Source organism: Corvus moneduloides, chromosome Z, assembly GCF_009650955.1.
Source record: "Corvus moneduloides isolate bCorMon1 chromosome Z, bCorMon1.pri, whole genome shotgun sequence".
Classification (NCBI taxonomy): Eukaryota; Metazoa; Chordata; class Aves; order Passeriformes; family Corvidae; genus Corvus; species Corvus moneduloides.
The window spans coordinates 24,186,418-24,211,671 of record NC_045511.1 but is presented as its reverse complement, the minus strand read 5'-3'; the positions used below and the strand labels follow the sequence as shown (position 1 = coordinate 24,211,671).

Below are 25,254 nucleotides of genomic sequence, written 5' to 3'. Positions count from 1 at the left end.
AACACTATCAAAGGCTTTACTAAAATCCAGTTAGACAACATTCACAGCCCTTCTCTCATCCACTAAGTGGGTTACCCTATCATACCAGGAGGTCAAGTTTGTCAAGCAGGACGTGCCTTTCACAAACCCATGCTGGCTAGGCCTGATCCTGAGGTTGTCCTGTATGTGCCATGTAACAGCACTCAGGATGACCTGCTCCATATCCTTTCTCAGCACTGAGGTCAAGCTGACAAGCCTGACAGTTTGCCAGATCCTCCTTTGGACTCTCTGCGTAGATGGGTGTCGTATTTGCCAACTTCCAATGAACTGCGATCTTCATGGTTAACTAGGACTGTTGCTAAATGATGGGAAGTGGCTCAGGCTCTGGCTTCTTTAGCACCCCTGGGTGGATGCTATGTGCCCCACAGACTTGTGCATGTAGAAACAGTGTAGCACACGATTTCCCCTTGGATTATGGGGGCTTAATTCTGCTCCTCCTCTCTGTCTTACAGATCAGGGGCTGGGTACCTCAAGAACAATTGCTTTTACAATTATTGCCTCCTTTGCTTCAGAAAAGGCATCTCAGTCTTTTCCTCATCCTTAATACTTTATTTCCCCCTGCAGCTTTGCTGGCACACCTTCTTACTTCTCCAGCAATGAAAAGCTCTGTCATTTTGTGATCACAGTGGCCCAGAGAGCCTCCAACCATCATACCACATCACCTACCAGTCCTTCTCTGTTCACAAACAACAGGTCCGGCAGGATGCCCTCCCTTGTTGACATCCTGACCAGCTGTGTCAGGGCATTCTCTTCCACACATTCCAGGAACCTTCTGCACTGGCTCCTCTCCACTGTGTTATATTTTCAGCAGGCATCCGCTAAATTGAGAATGAAGACTATCTAACTGTGAAACATCTCTCACCTGCCCATAGAATATTTCATCTGCCTTTTCAACATTTCATCTGCCTCTTCCAACTAGCTCACAAGTCTGCATTTACCTGAGTAAGCAAGTCTGTTTTGGCATGCACTAGGTTACTATTAGAATTTCTGCTATCACTGCCTAGCTTATTTCTTTATAGAACACAGTTCCAGGATTCTCTTCACTCATATCAAGCCTAGGTAGAAAACCTGAAACTGAGACAATAAATTACAGCCAAAAATTCAGACCACCAAGCCAAAATCTCATTTTAAGACACCTAGCTGAATTGTTTATCCCCAGATAAACCTTATAGTACAAGTACTGAAGGCTGTACTAAGGAAAGAGATTGGGACAAGCAGCAATTCCCTTCTGAAGTGGCACAGAACTAGCTTCAGGGGGACAAGCACAACCAAAGCCTCTTGGATCTAACAAAAGCAGAAAGCCTTGTGCAGAGATGTAAGAAGGTGCCTCCATGCTCAACAGTAGTGCTATGGTGTTCTGGAGAAGAAAAGCAACCAGAACAGCGTGACACTGAAACTAGGTCAACATCTTGAATTTCCATCAGAAGAAGGGTATAATGGAGATACAAGTACTATTAACACTAGTATTTTTCCTGCCAGCAGCAGATTGAAAGTAAGACTCTTTACATTAGAAGATGAAAAGTCTTTCTGTTTGTTGGGGTTTTAGTTCTCCTAAGATTTTTTTTGTTAAAGGAATTTTCTCCATAGGTGTTGCTAGGGGGACAAATTGCTGGGTACTTAAGAAAAACAAAAGCTACCCACTGGGGGTGGAGTACTTCTAGCTACTCTTTTGTTTCACCTGGGTGTTCGATTAGTCAGTCCCTGAACGCAGGAGAGGGAGGCTGTCTTTCGTCAGCTGCTTTTCCCTCTTCGGAGAAAAACCCCAGGATCCCCAGCCCGCCTTCCCTGCCCTGCTGGGAGCCGGGCTGTGGCCACCCTGCCCCGTTGCTTCGAGCCTTCGCTATGCTGCGGGCCGTGCTCGACCTGTCTCCCCAGACCTCCGGGGGGTTCCCTGTTTGGATACACCTCGTCTGCCACCCAGGATTTGTGCTCATCCCTGCTGTTCCAGCCTGCTGTTGCCGAGGGTCCGGTCGGACACCGGGATCGGCTGCCCAGGGGTTTGTGAAGCCTTTGTCCCATCCCTTCCCGGGATCCCAGGGCACCGGTGCCGCGTGCTCCCCGAGCTCGCTCCGGAGCGCCCCCTGCAGCCGCGGGGGAACCATCGCACCTGCCCTGCTCACCGGGAGCCGCCAGCGCCCCTGCCGGCTGCGAGCGGAACTGCACCCGAGGGGAAAGGGCCCGCGGCCGAGAAGGCTGGCACTGGGTTTGTGCTTCGGTCTGCTGTTACTGCCGCAGTTATTGCTGTTTGTTTGCCTTGTTATACACACATAGATATATAATAGTAAAGAACTGTTATTCCTATTTCCCACATCTTTGCCTAAAAGCCCCTTGATTTCAAAATTATAATAACTCAGAGGGAAGGGGGGTCGCATCTGCCATTCCAAAGAGGGCTCCTGCCTTCCTTAGCAGACACCTGTCTTTCAAACCAAGACACTGTTTTAACTAAAGCTGAATCAACAACTGACAGATGATCTCCTATGCACTTACTCTCCAATCTTCACTACCTATAGTGCACTACACTAGACTGTGGAATATGCTTCTTTACACATCCCTCAAGAAAAGCTAAATATGGGTGACTCTCAAATTTTACTTTCACAGATGTCTAATTAGAACATAAACTGATGATAACCAGTACGTATTAGCAACTTAATCAGACATAAAACCAATCCTCTGATCCTTTTTGAAAAGGGAGAGTTAGCATGAGAGTTCTGGGAGTAGATTCAAATGTTCCAATGCTTTCTGTCGTCATTTCAATCCCTTTAAATGCAGTTTCACAGCTGATTCAAGACTAATCAGTCCAACAGAAGTTTGTTGTTTTGTTTTCTTTTTTAAAAGGATGTTTTATTTTCAACAAGATCAGTTAAATGATCTGTCTCACTCTGTGGTCATAGGATGACTAGAGTTACTGAATTTTCAAAAGCAGTAGGTGGTAAAGGGAGAACAGAACAGAAGAGTGGCAGTTGTTAGTCAAACTGCTTTAAATACACCTAACAGTTTGCAGTAGCACATGATTTAATTGTGCAGTTAATAGCTTTTCTAAATTGCAAAATGACTAAAGAGTTCAGAACCCTGGGAAAGTAAAATGATTAAAAACTGAGACCACAGTATTCCAGACTACGAATTGCAAATAGACTCTGTGCATTTCCCATCTACTACAATTTATTCACAGCAGAGAAGTGAGTATTTTAGTGTGGAGGAACGTGCATAATTCTTTTTTACATTATTCTAGACATACAATTTAGGGACATCTTCATAAAGTATTAACAGCTTCAATGAAGAAACTGACAGATAGCAAATTCCGTTAGCCTGTTTTTAAAGTCACTAAGTAAATGACCTAACATTTAACTGAGATTTTGCTAGAAGCTACATTTAATATGGCAGAAAAGTTGAGAATGTGACTTCCATTTAGGGTAAAACACATCATATGAATGCTACAATTACCTCCAAACAGAGCTTCACACACCCACATGTTGCAATGGGGATACTGCAACATGCATATACCAAACCAGGAGTCCCGTGGAAAGGAAATACATATGGACGGATTCTTGGTAGATGTTTCAGAGATGTTTATTTCTCCAGCCGCGTGGCCGGGGCTCTGCCGAGGAACTGTTTCAGTCATGAGACCCCAGGGTCCTTGGCATTATCAGGGAACCCAAACCAACCCATGGGGAACGAGGCTGAGCAGGGGCAGGGAAACCCCGTGTCTGTCCCCAGGGCCCCTCTCCCACGGCTCCATGGTGGGGGGAGGAGACCCCAACACCCACAAATGGAGTTAAAACAAAGCTTCAATGATATCCAAAGTGTGAACACACAGTATTTGCCCACTTTGCCAGCCTTAACTCCATCTTGTATTGAAAAAGTGATTCAAGTATTTGTATTCCTTGGTTAGGTACAAATTATTTCAAGTTACAAATTTCAGTTTCTCTCCTCAGATTCATAAGGAAATACACTCATAGCTTTCTTTTGACGCGTGCAGCAAAATCTTTGGCAAACAAGATTTTCACTATCTTCCAGAGACAGAGACCTTTCTAGTATTTCCAAGAACTGTTCTCAAGAGAGTTTTGGATAAGCTAGGTTTTGAAGGTAAGAAGAATTTTAGTACTATTCACTATTTGGAGAACTTGACTGCAATACCAAAAACTACTTTAGCCCATCAAGATCAGTATTCACCTGATGTATGAAAAATAGTTTCCTTGAAAAGCAATGCATAGAACAGTTTGCCACTTAAGGCATTAATGAGTTATGCAAGATAGATCTGGAAGTCTGATGTTTTATGTGAACATGCCTACCTAAATCCTTCCACGTGCTCTATAGATGAGTTTCAGAACACCAGAACAGACCTATCATTACCCAGTTGATCAGCTGTGAGACACTTCTGACAGAAGAGCAGACCTCAACCAATCCCACTTGTTAGCAGTCATATGCTAGTAGAAGTACTCATCTCCTCCACAACAGGCAATCCTTGAATATGATTCAGGTCTGTCAGTGTATGTAAAGCTTGACAAGAAGAACTGTTAGTAGTCTAAAAAAAGGCACAATCTCACACGATAAAAACACTTGAGATAGTAAAGTGTAACCAATATAATTTGCAGCCTGGCTGAAGAGAGGCTTTAGAAAGCAAAAGCAAAGTTTGACAAGTTTGCCTTACAAAGCCAAAAGGAGCTGAAGAGACAAAGAATAAAGGGACCAGATCATCCACTCCATAAATAATAGTTTTCTTTCAAGTACTAAACAGCCAGCAAAGTATACTGACTCTTTCTAAGGTAAGCTGCAGTTTATAATCAGTTGTGTGATAAAAACTTGTGCTACTGTGAATGGAGTGCCAGAACCTAGTAATGATCAGATAAAATACTCTGATGGCCTCGTAGAAGTAGGGGAGTATCTCAACTGCCTGAGTGTAAGCCTCGAGTGCCATTTTATGCTCCCTCAAATATGAAAAAAACCTGCATGGATCTGGCAGATTCTGAAGGTATAGAGCCTACAGGAGATCCACAACAACTGAAGACTAGGAAGAGCATCTTGTAGCATTTTGAACAACACTGGACACCCCAGATAGATCACAGAATTATCACATCCTCGTCTCTCTAAAGGTTAAAGTTTTCAGATACTTACCTTTCCATAGGACAAAATTTTCCAGTAAATCATCAAACTATTTTCCTGTTTAAAAATAGTTATTGAAACGTTTTCTTGTTACACTGAAAGAAAACAATTTTCAGCACCTAACAAACTTCTCATGCTCATGTGTTAAGAATCATTGGAAAGGAACAGGCTGGGGATTACAAGACAAATGAGAAACACGCTGGGTCACAGTACCAGGATGCATGTTACAGAAATGATTACAAGCCGTAGCCATTCCTGAATGGACAGAAAGCTGGTGTCTTTGCTTTCACCAGACCAGAACAGTGGGCTCTATGTGGTCTTGGACACAATGCATTTACAGCTTTCAGCAACAAAGTTACTTAAACGTGAATGAGACCTTTAGAAACTTAATTTATCCCTTCTGCCTCACAAAATATAAAAATATTCCGGTAGTGAAGCATATGGGATATGACATGTCTTTTATCAAGGAAGAATCTGTAAGAAGGCTTCCAGAACAAACAGGCAGCCACAGAAGCTCCAGAATGCAATGATTAAGTAGAGCACTGTATAAATAATAATACATAGTTTATATTATTTTTATAAAATATTGTTACAAAGTTATCACATTACCAAACACTGCATTCTATCAGTTCTGCAGAGACCAGACCTGTTGCTTCTATGCAAGTCTAAAAGTACATACACATTTTCAGTTAAGTGAACAACAATGAAATGAAGAATCAATACAGACTGCTAGACAATAATTATATTACTCTGATTTGCTTATATATTATGATTTTTACTTCAATTGTAACCATAGTCTATTTACTACCATTTGGATAAAGAGGTCAGAAGGAAAACCTAAGGGGTCAGTTGGACTTGTAGAATTATGCACATCTGAAGCCACTGAAACAGACTTGAACTCATATGGTACCCTCTTTCAAGGACCACTTTTCAGATTATAACTCTATTCAAATGACTGTAATGGAATTGAACTGAAAATGTAATACAATAACATAATTACATAGAATATACGATGTAATTCCAGTAAACTACAATAGAAACTGTTACTTTAGTTCTGAGTTTTTGATAAAGAGATTTGCACACAATTACATTTGTGGATTTTAAGAGTTTAGCTATATAAAGAGATAAACAAGCTTTCAGTCAACAAAAATTGAAGTAGTAATGGAAATTAACACCAGGGCAACTTTGAGGCATTTTTCAGTAAAAGGACTTGTATTTCAAGTCACCTTACCTTGTGATATTAACCTCTGGAGCTGCATGTTTCATACCCAACAAAACATTTTTACATTTCTTAAGAAAACCCAAATTTTAATGCAGCTAAGGAATACACAATAAAATTCTACTAGTTTGATGAGATTTCATTTGCAATTCAAAAAAGCCTTCTCTATAAAAAGACTCCAATTTTTAAAAATAGCGAGCTTTAATACTTAAGCTACAAAAAGGAACTAAGACATCTACTCAGTCTTGAGAATCTGACTAAGGCAGGTGAAATTTAACATTAAGGCATTTTCACTTACATCATTCTTAGCTCACTTCAGCATATATAAAAGTTTCAATATAAACAATACATAAATCAAGTTTCATTTGTAGTTTACTAATAATATTATAATCTATGCAATACCCTGTATAATCCCAGTTCAGATGTACATGTTTATTTCATTCTAAAAAAAGCCCCACAATTTTCCAAAACAATATGAGGACGTAAACTCATTTATTACCCGAAAGACTCTTCAAACCTTTCAATTCAGCCTTACAGAGGCTTTTAAAAACTCACTTAGCCAATAACATAATTTCTAAATATAAACTTGAAAAGGTAATGAAATAAAGGCTTAATGAAAATTAAAAAAAACCCAGTCCTAGAACATTCTTCAGAAAACCCATATTCATGAAAGTTTTATAGTACAGTTCTGAGACAAGACGATCATGTGAGTGGAAGCAGGGGTCTGAGGACCACTGAACATTAATTTTTTGCCAGTGTACCACAACTACAGTAACATCTCTAAGTAACTTCACAGTAAACTAATGTGAAAACTGAAGAAGTATGCATTTTCATTTCTCTAAGAATCAGCAATTAAGTCTAGGACTGGTATCTAAAAATAGGGGATAGGACTTAAATATGCTGCAGTAATGAACATCTTTCTTCAGCAACCCCAAATGTGCAATCACTGTTGTAATAGTCTTGTGACACTTGCAGATAGAACTAAAATAATCCATTATGACTTTTAGATCACTTTCATTTATTCAAAACCATTTCATTCTCCTCAAAACAGAAGGGAGTCATAAAATAGCTTTGTCTTACTGAAAAAAAAATCCCTCATTTCAATAGTGTAGGGAAAAGGCACGATGCCAGTGCAACGATTAACAGATGCAAAGCAAAAACAGGAAAAAACATTTAGAGCATAAGAGGAAGAAAGTAAAAGAAAGAACAGGAAGGGGTAAACTAAACATTGCAAGATAAAATTAAGAAGGAGCAAACATGAAGGGACAAATTAAAGAAAAAAGATACCATCTGCTTATAGCTAAAAGTTCACCTTTTTTTACCCTCAAATTCAAAAATTAAAGTGGAATTTGTATTCAGATGTTTGGTTAAATGTTTGACTTTTGTTTCAGGTTAAAATTTAATATCAATTTAAGTATCTGAAGAGGCAGTATAAGCCATCAAGATAGCAAACAAATACGAACCAACTGCCAAGCAAGAATATTCTTCCACAGGGCTGCACAGTAAGTGAACCACGAAGAATACCAGTTAATTCTTAGTTAATTTGGGACTGCAACAAAGAGGAGGGTACTACATGCTCCAGAATTAGTAGTCACCACCTCTCATGACTTACAGAAAAGGTATGCAGGGACAGGGACGTCCCAGATCTTCAGAACTGCACGTCACTCACAGTGCAGTTCCTGTACAGAAGTGCAATTGCTCATAGTGCTTCTCCTTTACTCTAGAGTTCTGAGTACACACTCCAGTTACACCAAACCATGCATACGTCCTAGAGCAACTCAACTTCCTGTTCTCTCATAAAATACATGATTTTAAAACATAAATTCAAAGAGAACATTTCCCATATATAGAAACATACTCATATATTTTCATTTTAATGTAGCTTTAGGACTGTTTACAACTACTAAAATGTGTATCCAATATTTAAACCATATTTGGACTACCTCCATAGCTCAAGATGTTAATTAGGAGACTCAAATTTTTAAAACACAAAATCAACTTAAATCGTTGAAGAATGATAACCATACCTAACTTAGGTTGGCAGTCTGAAAGGTGGCAGTTTGCTACCCTTACCAGACAGTCTGACGTACTCATCTAAACATCATCAATGGCCATTAAATCCTGCATTACAGGATTTTTTCCTCCTCCACTGTAACACCTAAGTAGGCAAAGAAGCTGAAAGCATCTTAAAACATCTGCTGATTCACATTAATGGTATTCTCATGCTAACAACTGGTGGTAACAACTATGTTGTTACAAGTCACGACTCAGTTACTCCCAGTCTTCTTGTCTGGCACTTTTCCAACCATAAACTGCAAAAAACTTGTGCATACACTATCAAAGAGATGAACGATCCAAATAATTTGAAGTATTTTATATTTACTATTCCTGTGGTCCTTTAGAGAGCTGCCACAACCCATCAAGAATTCTACCTGATATTACAGAGGAAGTGTACGGGCTCAGACTCAGGAGTCTAAAGCTTTCTCAAAGCAGAGTTCTAACCTCACACAGGTGTTCCTCACACAGCAGAAAAGATTAAATAAAGATTTACTTTCACAAAGTAGCTGAAGAAGCTTATTTTACAAGTCTTGTAATTATCCAGAGAAAATCCTGGTACAATTTTGAAAAGGCCACACAAGTTACTAGACAGAGAGTAATATTCCACAGACAGATGTCCAGAACAAAATTCATGAGTACTCTGGCATCCAGGAAGGCCTCAAAGTAATCTAACACAGCATTCATTTCATACAGCTTACACAATTTTCCATGACCAAATAGCATTCAAATGGCCAAAATTAAAGCTAGGAACTTTAGTGGCTCATGGAGTGATGGGGATCTGCAATATCTGATATTTTAATTTAAAATGATTAGCAGTTACAGAGTTGTTACTTAGATTTCTGTAAAAATATTTGTTTGCTTCCAATTAATTTTTGTGTCTGTAAGTCAATGATCTAGACAGAGATAACACCAATTTTGACAACTTATTCACAAGAGATGGCTAGAATGCCTCTTATCCTATATATTGATATTAAAAAGAACCTCAGCTTGAGTCAATAAGATGAGACTACAGTACTGCATAGAAACATGGAAACTTTGCTGGTCAAATTTGTGGGAAAACAAAGGGTTCCTTTTTTTAATTTGAGTTGATACACATGTCCTAGAGAACCTGCCTACATAGATTCTACACACTGCTGCTGTTCCACTGCAACTCTATCACGGAACTGACAGAAACCACAGCAATACATTCTGCTGCAAAGACAAATGGCATTTTTATCTGCAGACTGTACTTCTGTTGTACCAACAGTAAGTGCTTAGCAGCCACAAAGCAAAACAAAACAGGAAATTAATGTGGCCAAAAATTAACCCTCTTTTCAGTTTTTCTTCTGCTGGATTAATTCTTTTAACCAAACTTTCCACAATCAGCTTGAGGTAATTTTTTTGTTATAAATCAGTGCTCTAAGGTTATTCTCATTTCATTAAGTAGTACACGATAGGAAAAAATAAAACTGATGTGACACTAAAATAGCTGGCCAGTGCATTTTACGCCCCAAATCCTTCACTAAGTATCTTCAAATAAGTGAATCTTATATTGTACATTAACCCCACCTTGTGCACATTTAAAAGAACTGGCCAGAGAAAGAGGGAAACAGTAACTGAATCCAGACTGCCCCGATTCAGACTGAAGATCCTGATGGATACACTAAGAAAGGAATAAATTAGTAGCATAAGACAACTTCACCCTAAAACTAGTTTTCCTAATTTAACCTTCACTGAGATGATAGGTTAAGTAAGTAATACACACCATATCATGATTAATTTTATTCTTAAAGATTGAATGCTATTCTGAATATTTCTTAAATATCTATCTATGGCTCCTTACTCACCTCCTTACTGCAGAGGAGAATAATAAAACTTGTAGATTCTCTACTGAGTCGGAGCACAAAAGAAGGGAAACGTGTATTCAGGCTGATTAATTATTAAATTAATGTATACATACAAAATACTTCTAAAATATTTTAACTTGTTTCATTTTTACTGCTTTATCTAGGTAACCTAGTTAACTGGAGGCTATGACCCTGAATACACCCTTCCTTTCTGTTCTCAGCGTCTAAGCAGAGGATTTAGAAGTTTTATTAAGCTTTCAGTAAACCAGCAGAACTGATTCAGGATGCTCGTTACACTATTAACAAGTTCTACAAAAGTAAAGGATAGACACTATTTTCTGTATGCTGTGCTTGAAGCTTTATAATTCACAAATACAGTTTCCTCAATGCACACCCCAACACAGAGAACAACAAAAAAAATAAAATTTCTAAAGCAGTTTTAGATCCTGCTGAGATTTCTTAAGCAGCCATTAGACACTGAATTCCATCACACATAACCATTACCTGTATGGCATACACTAAGAATTCATGACTAAAAGATACTAAGAAAGTACTGCAAGAGCAGGAAACATCTTAAAGCATTTAACAAAAGACGAAGAGATCACAGAACAGCTGAGGTCAGAAGGGACCTCAATACTTGGTCAGAACTATCAATCAAAATAAATATTTTCAATCTGTTTCTTCCTGTAATTACTGAGAGCTGGGCTACTTTCCATGATTCGTGCTTTTAAATATATAGGCATTCAGACACTTCATGTTTTTCTCATAGAAGTCCTTATTCTTTCAGATTGTTTTCTTCATGCTTAATTCCCCCTTCCATTCCCCCCAGCACAACAATTATGCCAAATTCTGAGCAATTCAAACTGAGCAATACTTCAGTAATTAATCCTAAAATGTAAGCTTGAGACATGCTTCTCACACGCATTTATCAGGAACTTGGTAATGACTGAAGTCCGTGATCAATCTGAATTCACCACTTTTTTCCAATTCCAACTGAACACCAGGAGAGTCTACTTACATAATCTTCAATTATCTGAAACGAAGCTGAACAGTCCTGAGAGTCACTGTTTTTTTGCAGGACTACAGCTCCTAGTTCCATTTTGCTCTACACAAAGGCCACTGAAACTTCTGATCAAGTCAGCTGTTTTCAGAAGATGCCCTCCCAAATGTCACAGACGTTTGGTGGTAAACCTATGTACCAGGACAGCTGAAGCAGTCCCTACCTCCTGCAATCCTCACCTCCTTGCAGAAACAGAGGTGGCTGAACAGCTTGAAAAGCAGTTCCTGAACCGCTAGACTGCAACCCAATACATTCATGAAAACTACCAACAAGTTTATTTCAAATATCTTTATGTATTTGGCTGCAAGGTGTTATGGTTCAGGAGATATTTGCAAACAGCTTGGCAGTCCCAACAACTTCTGCAACAAGGGCAAGACAAAACATGTGAGCTGGAATGCAACACAGTTTTATCTGCTATGAGGTATGTTACTTCCCAGAAAACCTGGAATTCTTCATGGCTGGCTCTAGTCCCAAGCAGCTATTTTTACTCCAGAATATGAGCATCTTGTCTCACTTCAGCTAACACATGTTAAAGCTGAATACATACAATTCATATAGAAAAAGGGTTATTCTTAAACTGCTATTTACATGTAATTATTCAAAAAGCACCTCCAAGTATTTTAAAACAAATAGGATAAACCAAGAACATTCTTCCTTACTGCATTCACAACTAGAATTAAAAATTATACTCTTCAAAGAAGCTAGGAATAGGAATAAAAAACTAAGTATTCTTGCTTAATGGGTAATTGCAACAGTTTTAAGCATATTGAAAAAAAAAGAAAGATCTTTCTCCATAACTGGTAAGTATTCAGAATTTTTCTTTAGATTTCTAAATGCTCAAGAAATCAGTTCCAAACATTACACCATTACTTGCTAGGAATTAGTTCAACTTAAACAAAAGCAACATATGTTCCTCAAAAAGTAAGGGAAAATTTTACTGAATAAAAATGCAAATATGCATTTTAGCAGCCTTGAATTTATTAATCTGATAGGTTTAATTTCCATTTTCCTGCATCAGCTTTATTTATAAAGTGTCGTGCCCTATAAATATGCTGTTATTTTCTATAGTCAAGCACCCTCTTAACAAATCTTCTCATTAATATGTAAATTTAAAGTCAACCGGTCTTCTCCCTGACAGCGCCATGAATTCCTAGTGCACTGTATAATCAGCTTTGACTTGGCATCCACTATTTATCATCAAAGTTGTCATTTAGAAAAATTATGGAAAATGCACTGCAATTGATATGACTGCAATCTACTTTGTCAACACTTAATTGTTCCTCAAATCATACATTTACATATAAACAGCCTAAATACTGATCCATAATGATGCAAATAAACTAAATTAAAAATCTCTTCTACTGCACAAGATGGCCTGTTGTATGATGAGTTCATTTAAGAATGTACTGACATAGGCATGCATTTCAACTCGTACCAAAAAAAAAAATCTGCTAATTAAATTGCTGAGTAGGTAGACAAACTAAATTTTAAACTGAAGATCGTGAAAGTGAAAACGAAGTGTTATTAATACTATACTACTGATGACTAATTTTAAGTTGGCACAGGCAGTATTGTCACACAAACCTTTTAAATTCCTAGAGCAGAAGCCACAGCAGCAACTGTCATACATCCAGTTTCAGTGAAAAAAGAACATTTAGAGTCATAAAGAAACCAAATCCCATCAAGACCTCCAACTTCTCAGTCCAAGATAGGAAGTCATCCTCCCCTTCAACTTTCATTTTGTCCAATTACAGACTAAAACTGGCTGAAACACATTGTGAAATTGTAGCTTAAGGTACAGCAGATTATCAATTTTGATTCCTTCCAAATGTCAGAAAGAAGAATGCAAGTTGCCTTCTTCCAATAATCAACATGTAATAAACACTGCCTCAAGGACATTAGGAAAACATATAACTTAAATGCCTCATTATCTAAAAATACTTTTCTTATTTTAAGCAATTTTCCGGGAAGATGTGTTCTTACAAACAATTTAATTTTCATCAGAAATGAAAAAGGGTGTTTCAGAATCTAACTGGTAGCGTAGAAATATGATTCTACTTCAGATCTACTTCAGACATTTTTGCTATATTCATTATAATCCCTGCTTTTTAAAGAAGGAGTGAATATAATTGTAAACTAAATCAGATTGAACTTAACTGTTTGTCCAACTATATCTCCTTATAATTATTTTCACATAATAAATCACACTTATATTAACACAGAATGGCACTGCATTTCAGTCTTGACTCCCAGGCAAAGGATATTAAAAGACAGTTAAAAAGAACTCAATGATAGAGTGATAGTTGGTGTCATTCCCTATTCCAATGCTGAAAAAAGAAATCTTAAAAAAATTGTTAATGTGCTAATCAAATGACAAAAATCTGCACTAAAATGTACATCTTTAAACATGAATGCGCTTCAAATTAAATGGTAAAACTTAACACTAGTAACATCCCCAAGCCTTTAATAAATGCGAACAACCAGAGCTGTGAAGCAATTTTATACAGTTCTTTCCAGAAGTATTCTGTCTTTTAATTTAAATTGTTATTCACAGTTAGATCTGTATTAAAACAATGTTAATAGCATTAATTTCTTGAGCTGTGCCCTTTTTTACTGTAAGAAGTGAGAGAATTTGTGTTTTGAAGACCTCTTTTTATAAATTTTAAAGAGTATACTCATATTTACACAATATAAATGAAAATAACCACATCTTTTTTGACATTTCACATTTCAAATACATATGTTCAAGTCTTCACACAGTGCCTCAGAACATTAACAAAGCCTAAACAAGTAATGTAATGCTTGTTCTGCAGCGATACCGGGTATCTACAATATAAGTAGAGTCTACCCAGTTTCAGGACAGAACGGCAAACGTTTCTAGTTTTGACTCATATAAAACTGTCTACAGCAAAAAGCAACATGGCTCAAGGAACCACAGAAAAAGGAGTCTCTCTACTGCCCACAGGATGTGCCATGCGTAAATAAGAAAAGGTTATGCCCTGGAAGGAGAATTCTCAGGCTCTGAAGAAGGGTAGGTGCCTTGTATTAGTGAAGTCTTAGCAAGCTAAGACTTACGTATTTGATCTCTATTTTTACTAAAGTCTCCTTAGCAATGCATCTTAAAAGACTAAGTAAGTCCAACAATGGAAATAATTCAGAATGCAGGCTCAAAACAGTAATTTAAAAAGTCACAAACTTACCTTCCATGGACTTACAAACTGCGTACGTGCATACCGAGTTAACATGTGGATTATAACAACTTGACCCCACTCTTCCACATCAACCAGCAAGTTACAGAGCTTTCGGTAGTTCTTGTGAATCAGATCTATTCTATCTGGACACACTTCCTCAAATGCCATCACCACACTCCCAGCTACCAGCTAGAAAACAAAATATAAACCAGAAGGTCAGTATTAGCTCTACAGTTAGACCACAAGTGAGAATCAAAATTAATACTAGCAATTCTCAGCAATTTCAAATTTTCTCTATTCAGCAAAAAAAAAAAAACAAAACAGCAACAACAAAAAATAAGCCCAGAGAAATGGTATCTTACTTAGAATAGAATTGGGGTAAGATTATTAGAACAGAGGAAACACTGGCTATTTCTATTACACACATAAATCTTAGCTACCAGCCCTGAAGACACAGTGCAATGTAAGCATAATTTTTTTTTTTTCTTACAGATTTAGCTTCCAAATAAATTAACAGAGAACTTGCAATTAACTCAGAAGTAACGAGAAACAACAAGAAGTAAAACATATGACCACCAAGATCTTTTGGAATTCTACCAACACTGGCCAGATCAAAGTAAAGAAGAGCTGGGGCAAGTTCCCTGGGTATTAGTGGAACTCAAACTTCCCCCTCAATATGGCAAAATTAACTGTCACATAAAATTTTGTGTTTAGATTTTCATGAATACATTCCCCCCCCACCCCCGCAAAAAGGGCATAAAAATCAGCAACACAACAGAATTGAACTTTTCTCCAAAGAATGCAAAACTAATTTCTGCATGTTGTTCAGCACTTCCTTAACAGTTACATAATTGCAGGAATGCATCATTTATATGTTGCCACGTTCTCACACAATTTTTTGCCTTCATAAGAAATCTCTTTATTCATACACAAAGAACCTCATACTATGACTGCAACATAGCTTTGTTTTCATGAGAAAATTAAATAGATTATCAACATTCTAACACCTCAAAGATTACTAAAACCTTCTGCCTGGGTATTTTCTTTTAAAATAATGGGAGGAAACATATATTGGAGTTCCAGTTAAAATTCTGTCAGCAGGTTACTTTAACTGTGAGAAAAAATTAAAAGCTGACCATGCCTTAACAGGACATATAATTGTGTGCCTGGGATTAGTGTTCTTTCTCTTCTAATTGCTTTAATTAAGATTTGTTTTGTGTCAGAGTACAAGTCAAATAACTAAAATGATGATACTTTATATGAAGCAGCTGATATGTATGCAGTTAGCATGCATGCAGTATAGCCTTCTGGCAGCAAATTAATGTCATATTCTATCTGAGCACTAGGGATCTGCATTTCAACCTCTATAATTTCCCCAATGACTTAAAGTAAGCAATTAAATAGAAGTGCAGTTTATTGAAACGGTACTTTTTGAAAAATATTAAATACAATGATATTCATATGTTACATTTTTCTCCCTGTATTTGGCTGACATGTGGTTTATTAGTATGCGCTCAACATTACAATTGAAAGAAAACAGCTCGGAATATAGTCCTGCTATTATGCTAAACAAGTCTCAGGCTCTCTGTGGGGATTTTATGAATTACCAATAAGAATAAACGTGAAGTTGCATTTATTGTCTCCAGCCTCATCCACATACTGGTACCTGCTGGTCCCAACAAGAATGCAACTCATTCCAGGCAGCAAAATCTGATTATTTGATAGAGCTAAATATACTTTACATCTAAAATAATTTGCTGTATCACAAAAACAAAAGCTCTTTTCTATCTGTTGCCATACTAAACTTTCTTCTTAATAATGTGCTGCAGCAGTAACCTATCTGTAATTAAAAACTGCAGCAAGCTGATGCTCAGGTGGGTGTTCAAAGCTCAGCAGAAGGCAGTGGTTAATTCCAAATCACTATCTGTCCTGAGCAGGTATTCATTTAGGCCACACAAGCTGAGAAGCTCTCCCACTGGAAAAGTGAGAAGTCCCTTTATCAGGATGCAGAACTCTGAACTACAGTCAAGGTTAGCTTGCAGAGGACAATATGACAGACATGAAGTTTTAGAAGAAGAGATAATATTTTAAGACCTCATAGAGAGACTTTTTGTAGGTCACTGCTTCATCTCAGAGACAAGAGAGATTGACACACAGATCAGTTTATGACTATCGGAATAGTCACAGTCTGATGGTTAAAAATACCCTTTTAGGTTCACAGGTGAAGGCTGACACAGATTTCCAACAGTAATTCTAGAGAGAGTATCCTTGTCTTTTACTACTAGTAGTTCAGTACACACATTTTGCTGTATTTCTCTTTCATTTGGATATGATTTAGTTTGAAAGCTGGCATAAAATACATATAACACTAACTCAGATCATTTAAAACTGAGAATATAGCCTATAAACACTGCTGGTTTTTTAAAAACTCAGTTACTATGAATAAAACACATCAACTTAATACAAAGAAAGAGTCAAAGTGGAATACAGGAATTCTAAATACTTACATCTGTCACCTACTCAAGTTTACAATGAGAATGCTATCACCTGTGAATGCTTAAAAGACATTAGTAAAAAAATTGAACATATGCTATGAAATGCAAGAGGTGCACCGGATAAACAAGCATTTTATTCCTGTGGCAAGTCCCCAGATTTACAAGTTAATCCAGGAATTGCCATTCATCATGACACTATTAAGATCATGCCTCTCTCCCCATTATTGTATTTTCTAAAATTAAGCTTTTCATTTGAAAGTGGAAAAAAAAAGTAAGAATGTGACAGACTGAAAATGCACTGGTAACAAGAGGATTTCTCTGAGAAAATTTCCTAATGTTTTCTTCATAAGAGATTATTTTCTAGTTGACACTGTTTCCCCTATAGTATGATCCCACTATATATCTAAACATCAGTGGAACAGCTAATAATCTTTGTTTATTAAATGCTCAACATTCCATAAAAGTATTTAAAATTAAAACAAAATGATTCAATCAGAACATAAAACCAAAAAATACCGGTTTCTAAAAAACAGTCAGTTAATTTCCATCTCACTGTGTCAATAGTAGCTTTTTGTATAAAGAGAAAATATAAATCACTCCAACAAAACTAGCAATGAGCTCATCACACTCAAATGCTGCTTTCCGTTTATGTATTTTTTATATTAAAGCAATAAACATGGTTCATTTGTCTTCCACTAGGTGCCACATTTTTCTGTGCTGTTGCTATGAACTTCAGCCATTAGTTGTGCTCCAAGGTAAACTATATGAACCATCAACAAAAGTGACACCCAATCTATGGAGTTCATATTTTCTCCAGATTATCTAAGCTAGTTGACAAGCTGGTAATGAAAAAAATCACACTAAGCAAATGGTTCCTCTAATAACAATAAATTTTCTATAAAATTATGAAGGGTACAAAATGTTTCCTTGCATCTATTTTGTCATGAATTCTAATTAACGCTGCAAAAACCTGAGAGTGCTGGGTCATCACAAGAAGTGCATCGAGGTTTGATTGATAATACAGTGAAAGTTGGCCCATGCTGCCAAGATTCTTCTCTCTTAAATTAATGGCCACCCCACCTGCCCTAATCATACAGCCCAAATGATATTCCCCTTCTTATTTCAATTTTCTGGAGGCAAGGAAAGTGGAAAAGATCAGTCATTTATCTTCTAATAGCTGGATAATAGATCTATCACAACAAAACATCGGCACAAACTCAGTAATTTTTTTCCACAAAAGTGAAGCATTTACCAACGTGAAATCAATAAGTTAAGAAAACATCTTCTTACCCACACATTTGGTTTTTAACTGAAATATTACATTATTAGCTGAAGACTACTGTTGAAGAGTGCCAGCTTTCTTTCCCATTATGCCCAAATACACTGCTTTTAGTGTAAAAGAGTAAGATCTGCATCGCCAAGCCATCGTCAATTCCTAGGATGATTTTTTTAATCAAAGGAATGTCACTGAGAAAGAATTTGCACTTCATCTAGTAGCCATGCAGTCTGCAAAAGAAATCTCTATACTCACATATTTGCATAAGGTCTTTTCACCCCCAAAATAGAGTTAATACTAAATTGCATGTTATTATTAATAGTAAATTATCACACCAGAACAGAATAATAAATTCATTATAACAGACGTATGTACCCAAACAGAATAAAATCTGATCAAAGTTACAGATGTAAATCAGCAATAAATTTTGGCATTTTTAATATGCCCATCATCCATACAACCACATCCCAACTACATTCTGCATTTCCTTTATAGATGCAGCTTTTAATATATTTTGGGATACTTTAATATGGACTGGGGAATGTAAGTCACAAGCTCTTTTTGCTTTACAGGTTTGGATAACAGGCATGACTCCTTTTCAATGCCAACATGGATTTTATTTTTTCTTTTACCTTCTGTAACTCAGATATCATTAATGAAACTAATTTTCATTGTTGTTTACACAGCATTGTAAAATACACAAGCTGCTAGCTACAGTCCCTCAGGATATCTTTTTCTTCCAAAAGAAACTTATGCAACAAATCTTGCCTTAAACCCTGTGCGTCAAAGCTAGGTTATCGCTGAATAGAAAAAACAGAATTAGAGTGACGCAATACAAAATTGACTAAAAAGAAAAGGGAACTAGTTTGCTCTAAAACACCCAATTATACTTTCACACATGACTAGCCATATTACTTTCAGAGAAAATCATTTTAGCATAGAATACAAGCATGCCTTTATCTTCCCTTCTACATGAAATTGCATCAGCTTCTCAATTTTCTAGAATTACTAGAAAAACAAAAGGAGCAGGTATTCATGCTCTTGTATCTGCTTATCAAAATGTGAGGTAATTGTAAAGCAAGGGTTAAAACATAGCTAGGAGTTTATAAGCCTCAATAATAAAAATACTTGTAAACATCTTATCTGTTCAAAATTTAAATACACTTGCACAAAATCACAGATTTGTTGATAGACTCTAATTCCTAGTTAGCTACCCTTGATGGTATGTTAACAATGGCTTGCACTTGATAATTCTGCAATTTAGGTTAACTGAATGTTTGTGTTTTAATTGAATCTTTGTGTTAAGACACTCAAGGAGTAGAGTGATTTTTCATTTATCTCACCAGAAATTTTAATGAAGTGCTGGATTAAGGTTAGACCTCATCTCATTTTAAGTTTTGCTTACCTCAGCTTATATTAAAATTTACTACTGAATCAGACCTAAAAACAAAAACACATCCTATTCTGCCTGAAAAGGGGCTTAATTTTACTATAGTAAAATTCCCATCCTGATAATTTCTTGCTATTTCAAATGTAAAATGACTCTGGATAATTGAAATACATTATGTCTTTTCTGTGCAACAAAAACTGCATTAATAACATACAATGGCATGCTCTCTCTGAAAAACCTTCCTGGTTTACAGAAATTTAGAGGCATCTATATTTATTAGCTATTCTATCTCTAACATAGAGATTACAGCAGTAAATTTCAAAAATCCTGCCAGAGGTCAAATAGCTACAGAAAATAAGCAGATTTTGAGTAAAAGTTTAGTTCTCATTAAAGTGCAGTCTCAAATATCACCTGAATAATATTAGACTGTTACATAGATAGTCAATGTTACTAAGTACATTCTCCCTCCAAACGTCTAAACCAAGTGGATGCAAAAAAAAAAAAAAAATCAAATGGATTACAAAGAAAAAATACCAAAAAATACCAATAGACTTAAAAAATTAATCAAAATAATCAATAATCAGTCAACAGTGGATTTTCTCAGATCCAGGGGTTAATATACAATGTTATGGCATGTCTGACAATTATCAGCCCTTAAGAGCACAGAAGTGCCAAAAGTAACCTGACAGTTCCATCAAGTGAAAAAAAGGTGGAAAACCACTGATACTCAACTAAGTCACTAGGATTCTCCCACTCTGGTAAAAACACTATTTAATGAACAAACTGATTTGCTGACATTAGATTAGAGCTAGCAGGAAATGACAACTAATGTTAATGTAAGGGAACAGCTGCTATGCATTTAAGTAGAAGGAATCCGAAGATCAGTGTGGAGTAAACATTTATAGTTCTAGTTCCACATTATCACCCTACAAATTTCAGGCACCTTGACTGTCAAACAGGCAACAGAAGCTTCAAAAAGCTGAGACATACCATTAATCTAATACAGACACTTCGTAAGTCTATGATCAAAAGCTGTTGTTTTACAGTTTGGTCCCATTTGTAGAATTCCTATGGCAGCAAACAGACTTAACTTTCTTCAGCAAGACTGCAAAATACCTTCTAAAAGCGCTTGTCTTTTTCTTAATATATGTTGGAGCTTTCTCTTTTAGGCTAAGTGTATGAAGTTCAGCTTCCCTTAAAGAATTCAAAAAGATGAATCAAATTAACACAAATTTCCCCAGGATGCAGCCTCATTAAGATCTATAAAACTGACAGCCTAAGGCAACGTATGTACACACCTGTACTTAAGGACCACCATCTATAAGCAGCTGCATCTCCTCCAATTTTAAAGGCTGAAACTAGCTACAAATGGCACTCTTGATTTCCCCACTGTGAGCAAATTGCTGTTTTCCAATTAGGGGCAAAGAATAAGCTTATTCAGATTGGAATCACCAGCTAACAAAACACTTGTGCACTACTCACATTCTGTTAGCAAATGTGGAGGCTTTCTGGGAACATTCAGTGGTACGTGACAAAAGGTAACTACCTAAGATAAAGCTTTGCCATGCTAGACTAGTCCTTCCAAAGCTATGAAAGATTAAAGAGAGACTAATCTATTTTAGACCACCACAAGCTGTCTAGGGTCAAAGAGCACGCTTAGTTCAATGCAGAGAGTCTTAAAGAGAGATCTGTATGTTTTCTTTTTGAAATAATTAGTCTTCATATTACTTCTCAAAAGAGTAAGACTTTTGAAGCTGAGATGTCAGCCCAGACTAGAATCAGGGCTGGAATCCCTTACTAGGGAATAGACAGAGGGATCAGAGGGAGCAAAAAGTTGTTAACCATGTACGTCTCCAAACAAATGCAGAAGACCTGAGTCTAGTATATAATCTTAGCTATTGCTTCACTGGTATCTTCATAAATATGGTGTCCAATATTCAGCGTCAGGGAGGCACCAAAACTGTAGCACATACTAGGCAATGAGCCCATTGTCTCCTTAAAAGTAGTTCCAAATGCCAAGGAGATAGAAGACCCAAACCTACTCCATACTTTTTTGTTGAAGTAAATGTGTAAATGACTTGGTGTGGGATAACCATTTACCATACGGAATAAGGCCTAGGAAACAGAGTAAAAACTCAGGGATTTTACTTTTTTGTGGTATTTTTTAGCCCTTTATTCCTCTAGATATGTTAACAATCTAATCCCACATTCACAGATTGCATGTATACCATGAGCATGAACCACAACAAAAAATACATGAAGAACCACTGCATGTGCAACTTCACACAAGCTCAAAGGCCTCTGTCAAGTCAGGAGACCTAACTAACTGTCTGCTGAGCCATTAAGCTCTAACACACCTCTTTCAGTAACCCTTCAGTGGAAGTTGCAGGATGTCTTTTAGAGAACAGCACCCTTTATGCTCTGAACACCTTGACTGTGGTACAACAATGCAGGATACAGCCGTATGTGTTACAAAAACACTTGGCAAATAGGAGATGAACACACTATCTAGTACCTATTAATACTTTCACTTAGTCAAAAAGGATTATGTTCATTAAATTAGTGACCTGAACAAGAAGAACAAGAGAATGACGACTTCAGGTGCGGGAAGCCATGCAGACAACCGATGTGATTGGTAAAGCAAGCTTTGTTTATTAGCAATACAGAGGGCACTTATATAGTATTGAAAGTATACATGCTTATCAGTTCTTTAATTAAACTTACGAAGGCGCATTCTTACTTCTACATAATTGGGTTAGATAAAAGACTACATTTGGCAAGCTTTATGTTTTGTCTTGAGAGATCAAAGTTTTTCCTCCCTTCTCATGGTCAGCACATCTTTATCAGAACAGCACTGTACCTCCTAAAAACTCCCTTTTTGGTCTCAGGCTTGTTTCTCACGCACGCATTTCTCATGGAGGCTTTTTCTCATGCAGGCCTTTGCTTGCAGGCCTTTGCTTTGTACAGTTCTGTTATTGATTTGTTCCCTTTATCAATAATCCATGTCCCTGATCCTCTAACCATTCTGCAACAATTCCCCTTTTTTCTTTTTGTAAAGGTAATATTTGATTGGCTACAGATGTAGTAACTTTGTATATCATCTTTTGCAAGCATTGACGTAGGCCAGGTAAGCACTCTATTATTAATAATATTACTAGTCCTACAGTAATCGAATGCTACACAAGTGAAACTAGCCATGTTCCTAAACCTAGTGACTTTAACCATCCTTCTAAGCCGAGACCATCTTCTTTCTGTAATTGGGTGGTTAATTGATGTAACTCACTTATCTGCTTGTGAATCAGGACAGAGTGGTCAGAAAGATTCATACAGCACATACCTTAGAACTCTTCACAGCCGTGGCTGTGAGCTAATAGTAAAATATCAATGGCTACTTAATTTTGTAATATTGTATGTCTAACACTAGTAACATCTACGCTTAACTCATCAAGCATTTGCGAAGTTATGTTCAACTTATCCCTCTCCCAGCAAGCAAGTTTATGCAAAATAGCGTAAGCCCTGGCTGCTAAAGCACCAGACAAAAACATAAATGCTAGCTAAATTGACTGCCTTCACTCGATCTAAATGGGCGGACAGCTGATTGAAAATGTCCACTAATACTCTTGTCTCAAGACAGTCAAAAAACTAATCCCCTACTCTACTTCTATGTCTGAAGCGATTCCTAAAAATTTATGCAATTCTCCTTCTTGGTTTTGCCTTTGGAGAGAGTTCCCCGACACCCACCACAAGTCACTAGCAACCACCTAGGGCAGCTGTTACATTCACCCCAGAGTCTCGTTATTTCTCCTGCTACGGAGGTGGTGGATCTGGCAAGTCCTCAGCTCCTTCACTCAGCCACGTCTGCAGCCTCTCCCAAGGCTTCTCGGGACAGAGGTCTCAGAGTTCCAGCTGTTGAAGTAGTGGCATCACTTTCCTCAGGAGCTGATGCTGACTGCGCCTTCTCGCTTCGGGGTCTTGTAAGCATAGCACGGCACCACTTGCTGGGCACCCCTCTGGTCAGTGCTGCGGTGATGACTTGTCCCTGTTGTTGCAGGACATTCTGCAGCATTGCAGTAAAAGCAGCTGTTTGAGATGACTGTTTTGCACAGGTAGCATGTATGAGCATCTCGTTTACAGCTGCTCCTTGGGGCAGCATGGCAAGAATTGTCTTAGTTTGCCTATTAGTATTTTCAAATGCAAGTGTTTGGAACATTTGCTCTTGGAGCCCTTCAGAGAGCTCAGTTGCATCCTTTAAGGCTGCTGACAAGGCTTTGTGGGCAAGAGTCTGTGACAACTGATGAATTACTACGGGCATGGTCAGCTGTGTTATTGTTGCCCTGTAAGCTCTGCTTCCAGTTAGCATGTCAGCTTGTCATGCATACAGTGGGTCTTGTGTGTCACCTTGATGTTTGCTAGCTTCTTCTTGTGCTAGCTGTTTCCACGTTTGTTCCCAGAGCAGGAACTGTGAAGGGGTTAACAACAATTGTGCGATGCTGATGCAATCATTCGGACACAAGACATCTGCTGTAAAGATAAACTGCAGGATGCTTCATGTAAATAAGTCAGCAAGCTTTTTGATTACTTCTTGCATCATTTCTTGGTGCTTCTCCCTCTTTTGGGGCTGAGCCCTGGCAGCCCTGGCTGGCTCTGGCTCTGCAGGCAACGAAACCGCAGAAGCTGCTTCGCAGCCGGACGTTACTTCGCTGTTCAGTGGAGGGGGGTTGCTCTCTGCCGCTTTTGGCTGGGCTTTAGGACCTCTGGGCTGCTCTGCCGCTTTCGGCCGGACACCAGGACTGCCTGTGTCTCCTTGGCCCGCCTGCGCCCCGCCCCCTGGGTCGGGCGGCTCTGCTTCCGCGTTTGCGGCCATTACTCTCTCAGACATCGGACGGATAACATCCTGCCCTGCTGAATTTAGCAGCTCCTGCAGTAAGTAGACAGGTGCTGCTGTGCTTTTAATCGGTTTTCTCGCGGCCAGCCCAAAGGACCGTGCTACCCTGGGCTCCGCTCCGGTCTCTGCCCGCCTCTCCGTAAGACCCCCGTCTGTTCCTTTCTTGGAGCTGCTATTCTCTAAAGCCTCTATGGCATCTGCAGCCACTGTCCTCTCTGTTTTCATCTCTGCGAGAGTGCCAGTTACTGCTCTCCAGGTTAAACCGACAGCTTTTGCTTCTTTAGCTTTCTTTTTGAACGATCTTGGTTCAGCTAGTTCCTTACAAAGGTTTACTTCTTAACTCCCCGCTTTTCTAAAAAGCATAAAAATAAATCAAGGGTCACCTCTGTTTCCATATCTGCGTCCTACCGCATCTGCGTCTTACCGCAACCCCTGTTGACAGGATTTGTGCAGCCTTTTCCCAGGTTTGCCCTTGTCAGCCGATACAGCGGACCCCTCCGTAGGTCAGTCCAGGCACGGATCAGACGCTTGCCTGCAGCTGCTGATCTTTTGCCCCCCGATCGCTGCTTATCGGTGCCTTTTCGGTCTCCCACCTTAGTCAAGAAAACGAAGTCCCAGTCCCTGCTCGGGCGCCAAATGCCGACTTCGGGTGAGGGAAGCCATGCAGACAACCGATGTGATTGGTAAAGCAAGCTTTGTTTATTAGCAATACAGA

The 25,254-nt window shown here is 38.1% G+C and overlaps 1 protein-coding gene across 4 annotated transcripts in view; it reads right to left on the bottom strand.

Moving 5' to 3' along the window:
- Positions 1 to 25,254, bottom strand: part of AP3B1 (adaptor related protein complex 3 subunit beta 1) — a 161,250-nt gene that overhangs the window by 101,492 nt on the left and 34,504 nt on the right. For all 4 annotated transcript variants that reach the window (XM_032095488.1, XM_032095489.1, XM_032095491.1 and 1 more), the window contains exon 7: positions 14,503 to 14,682. In XM_032095488.1, coding sequence (XP_031951379.1) covers positions 14,503 to 14,682 — 180 coding nt within the window. The remainder of the gene's footprint in view (positions 1 to 14,502; positions 14,683 to 25,254) is intronic.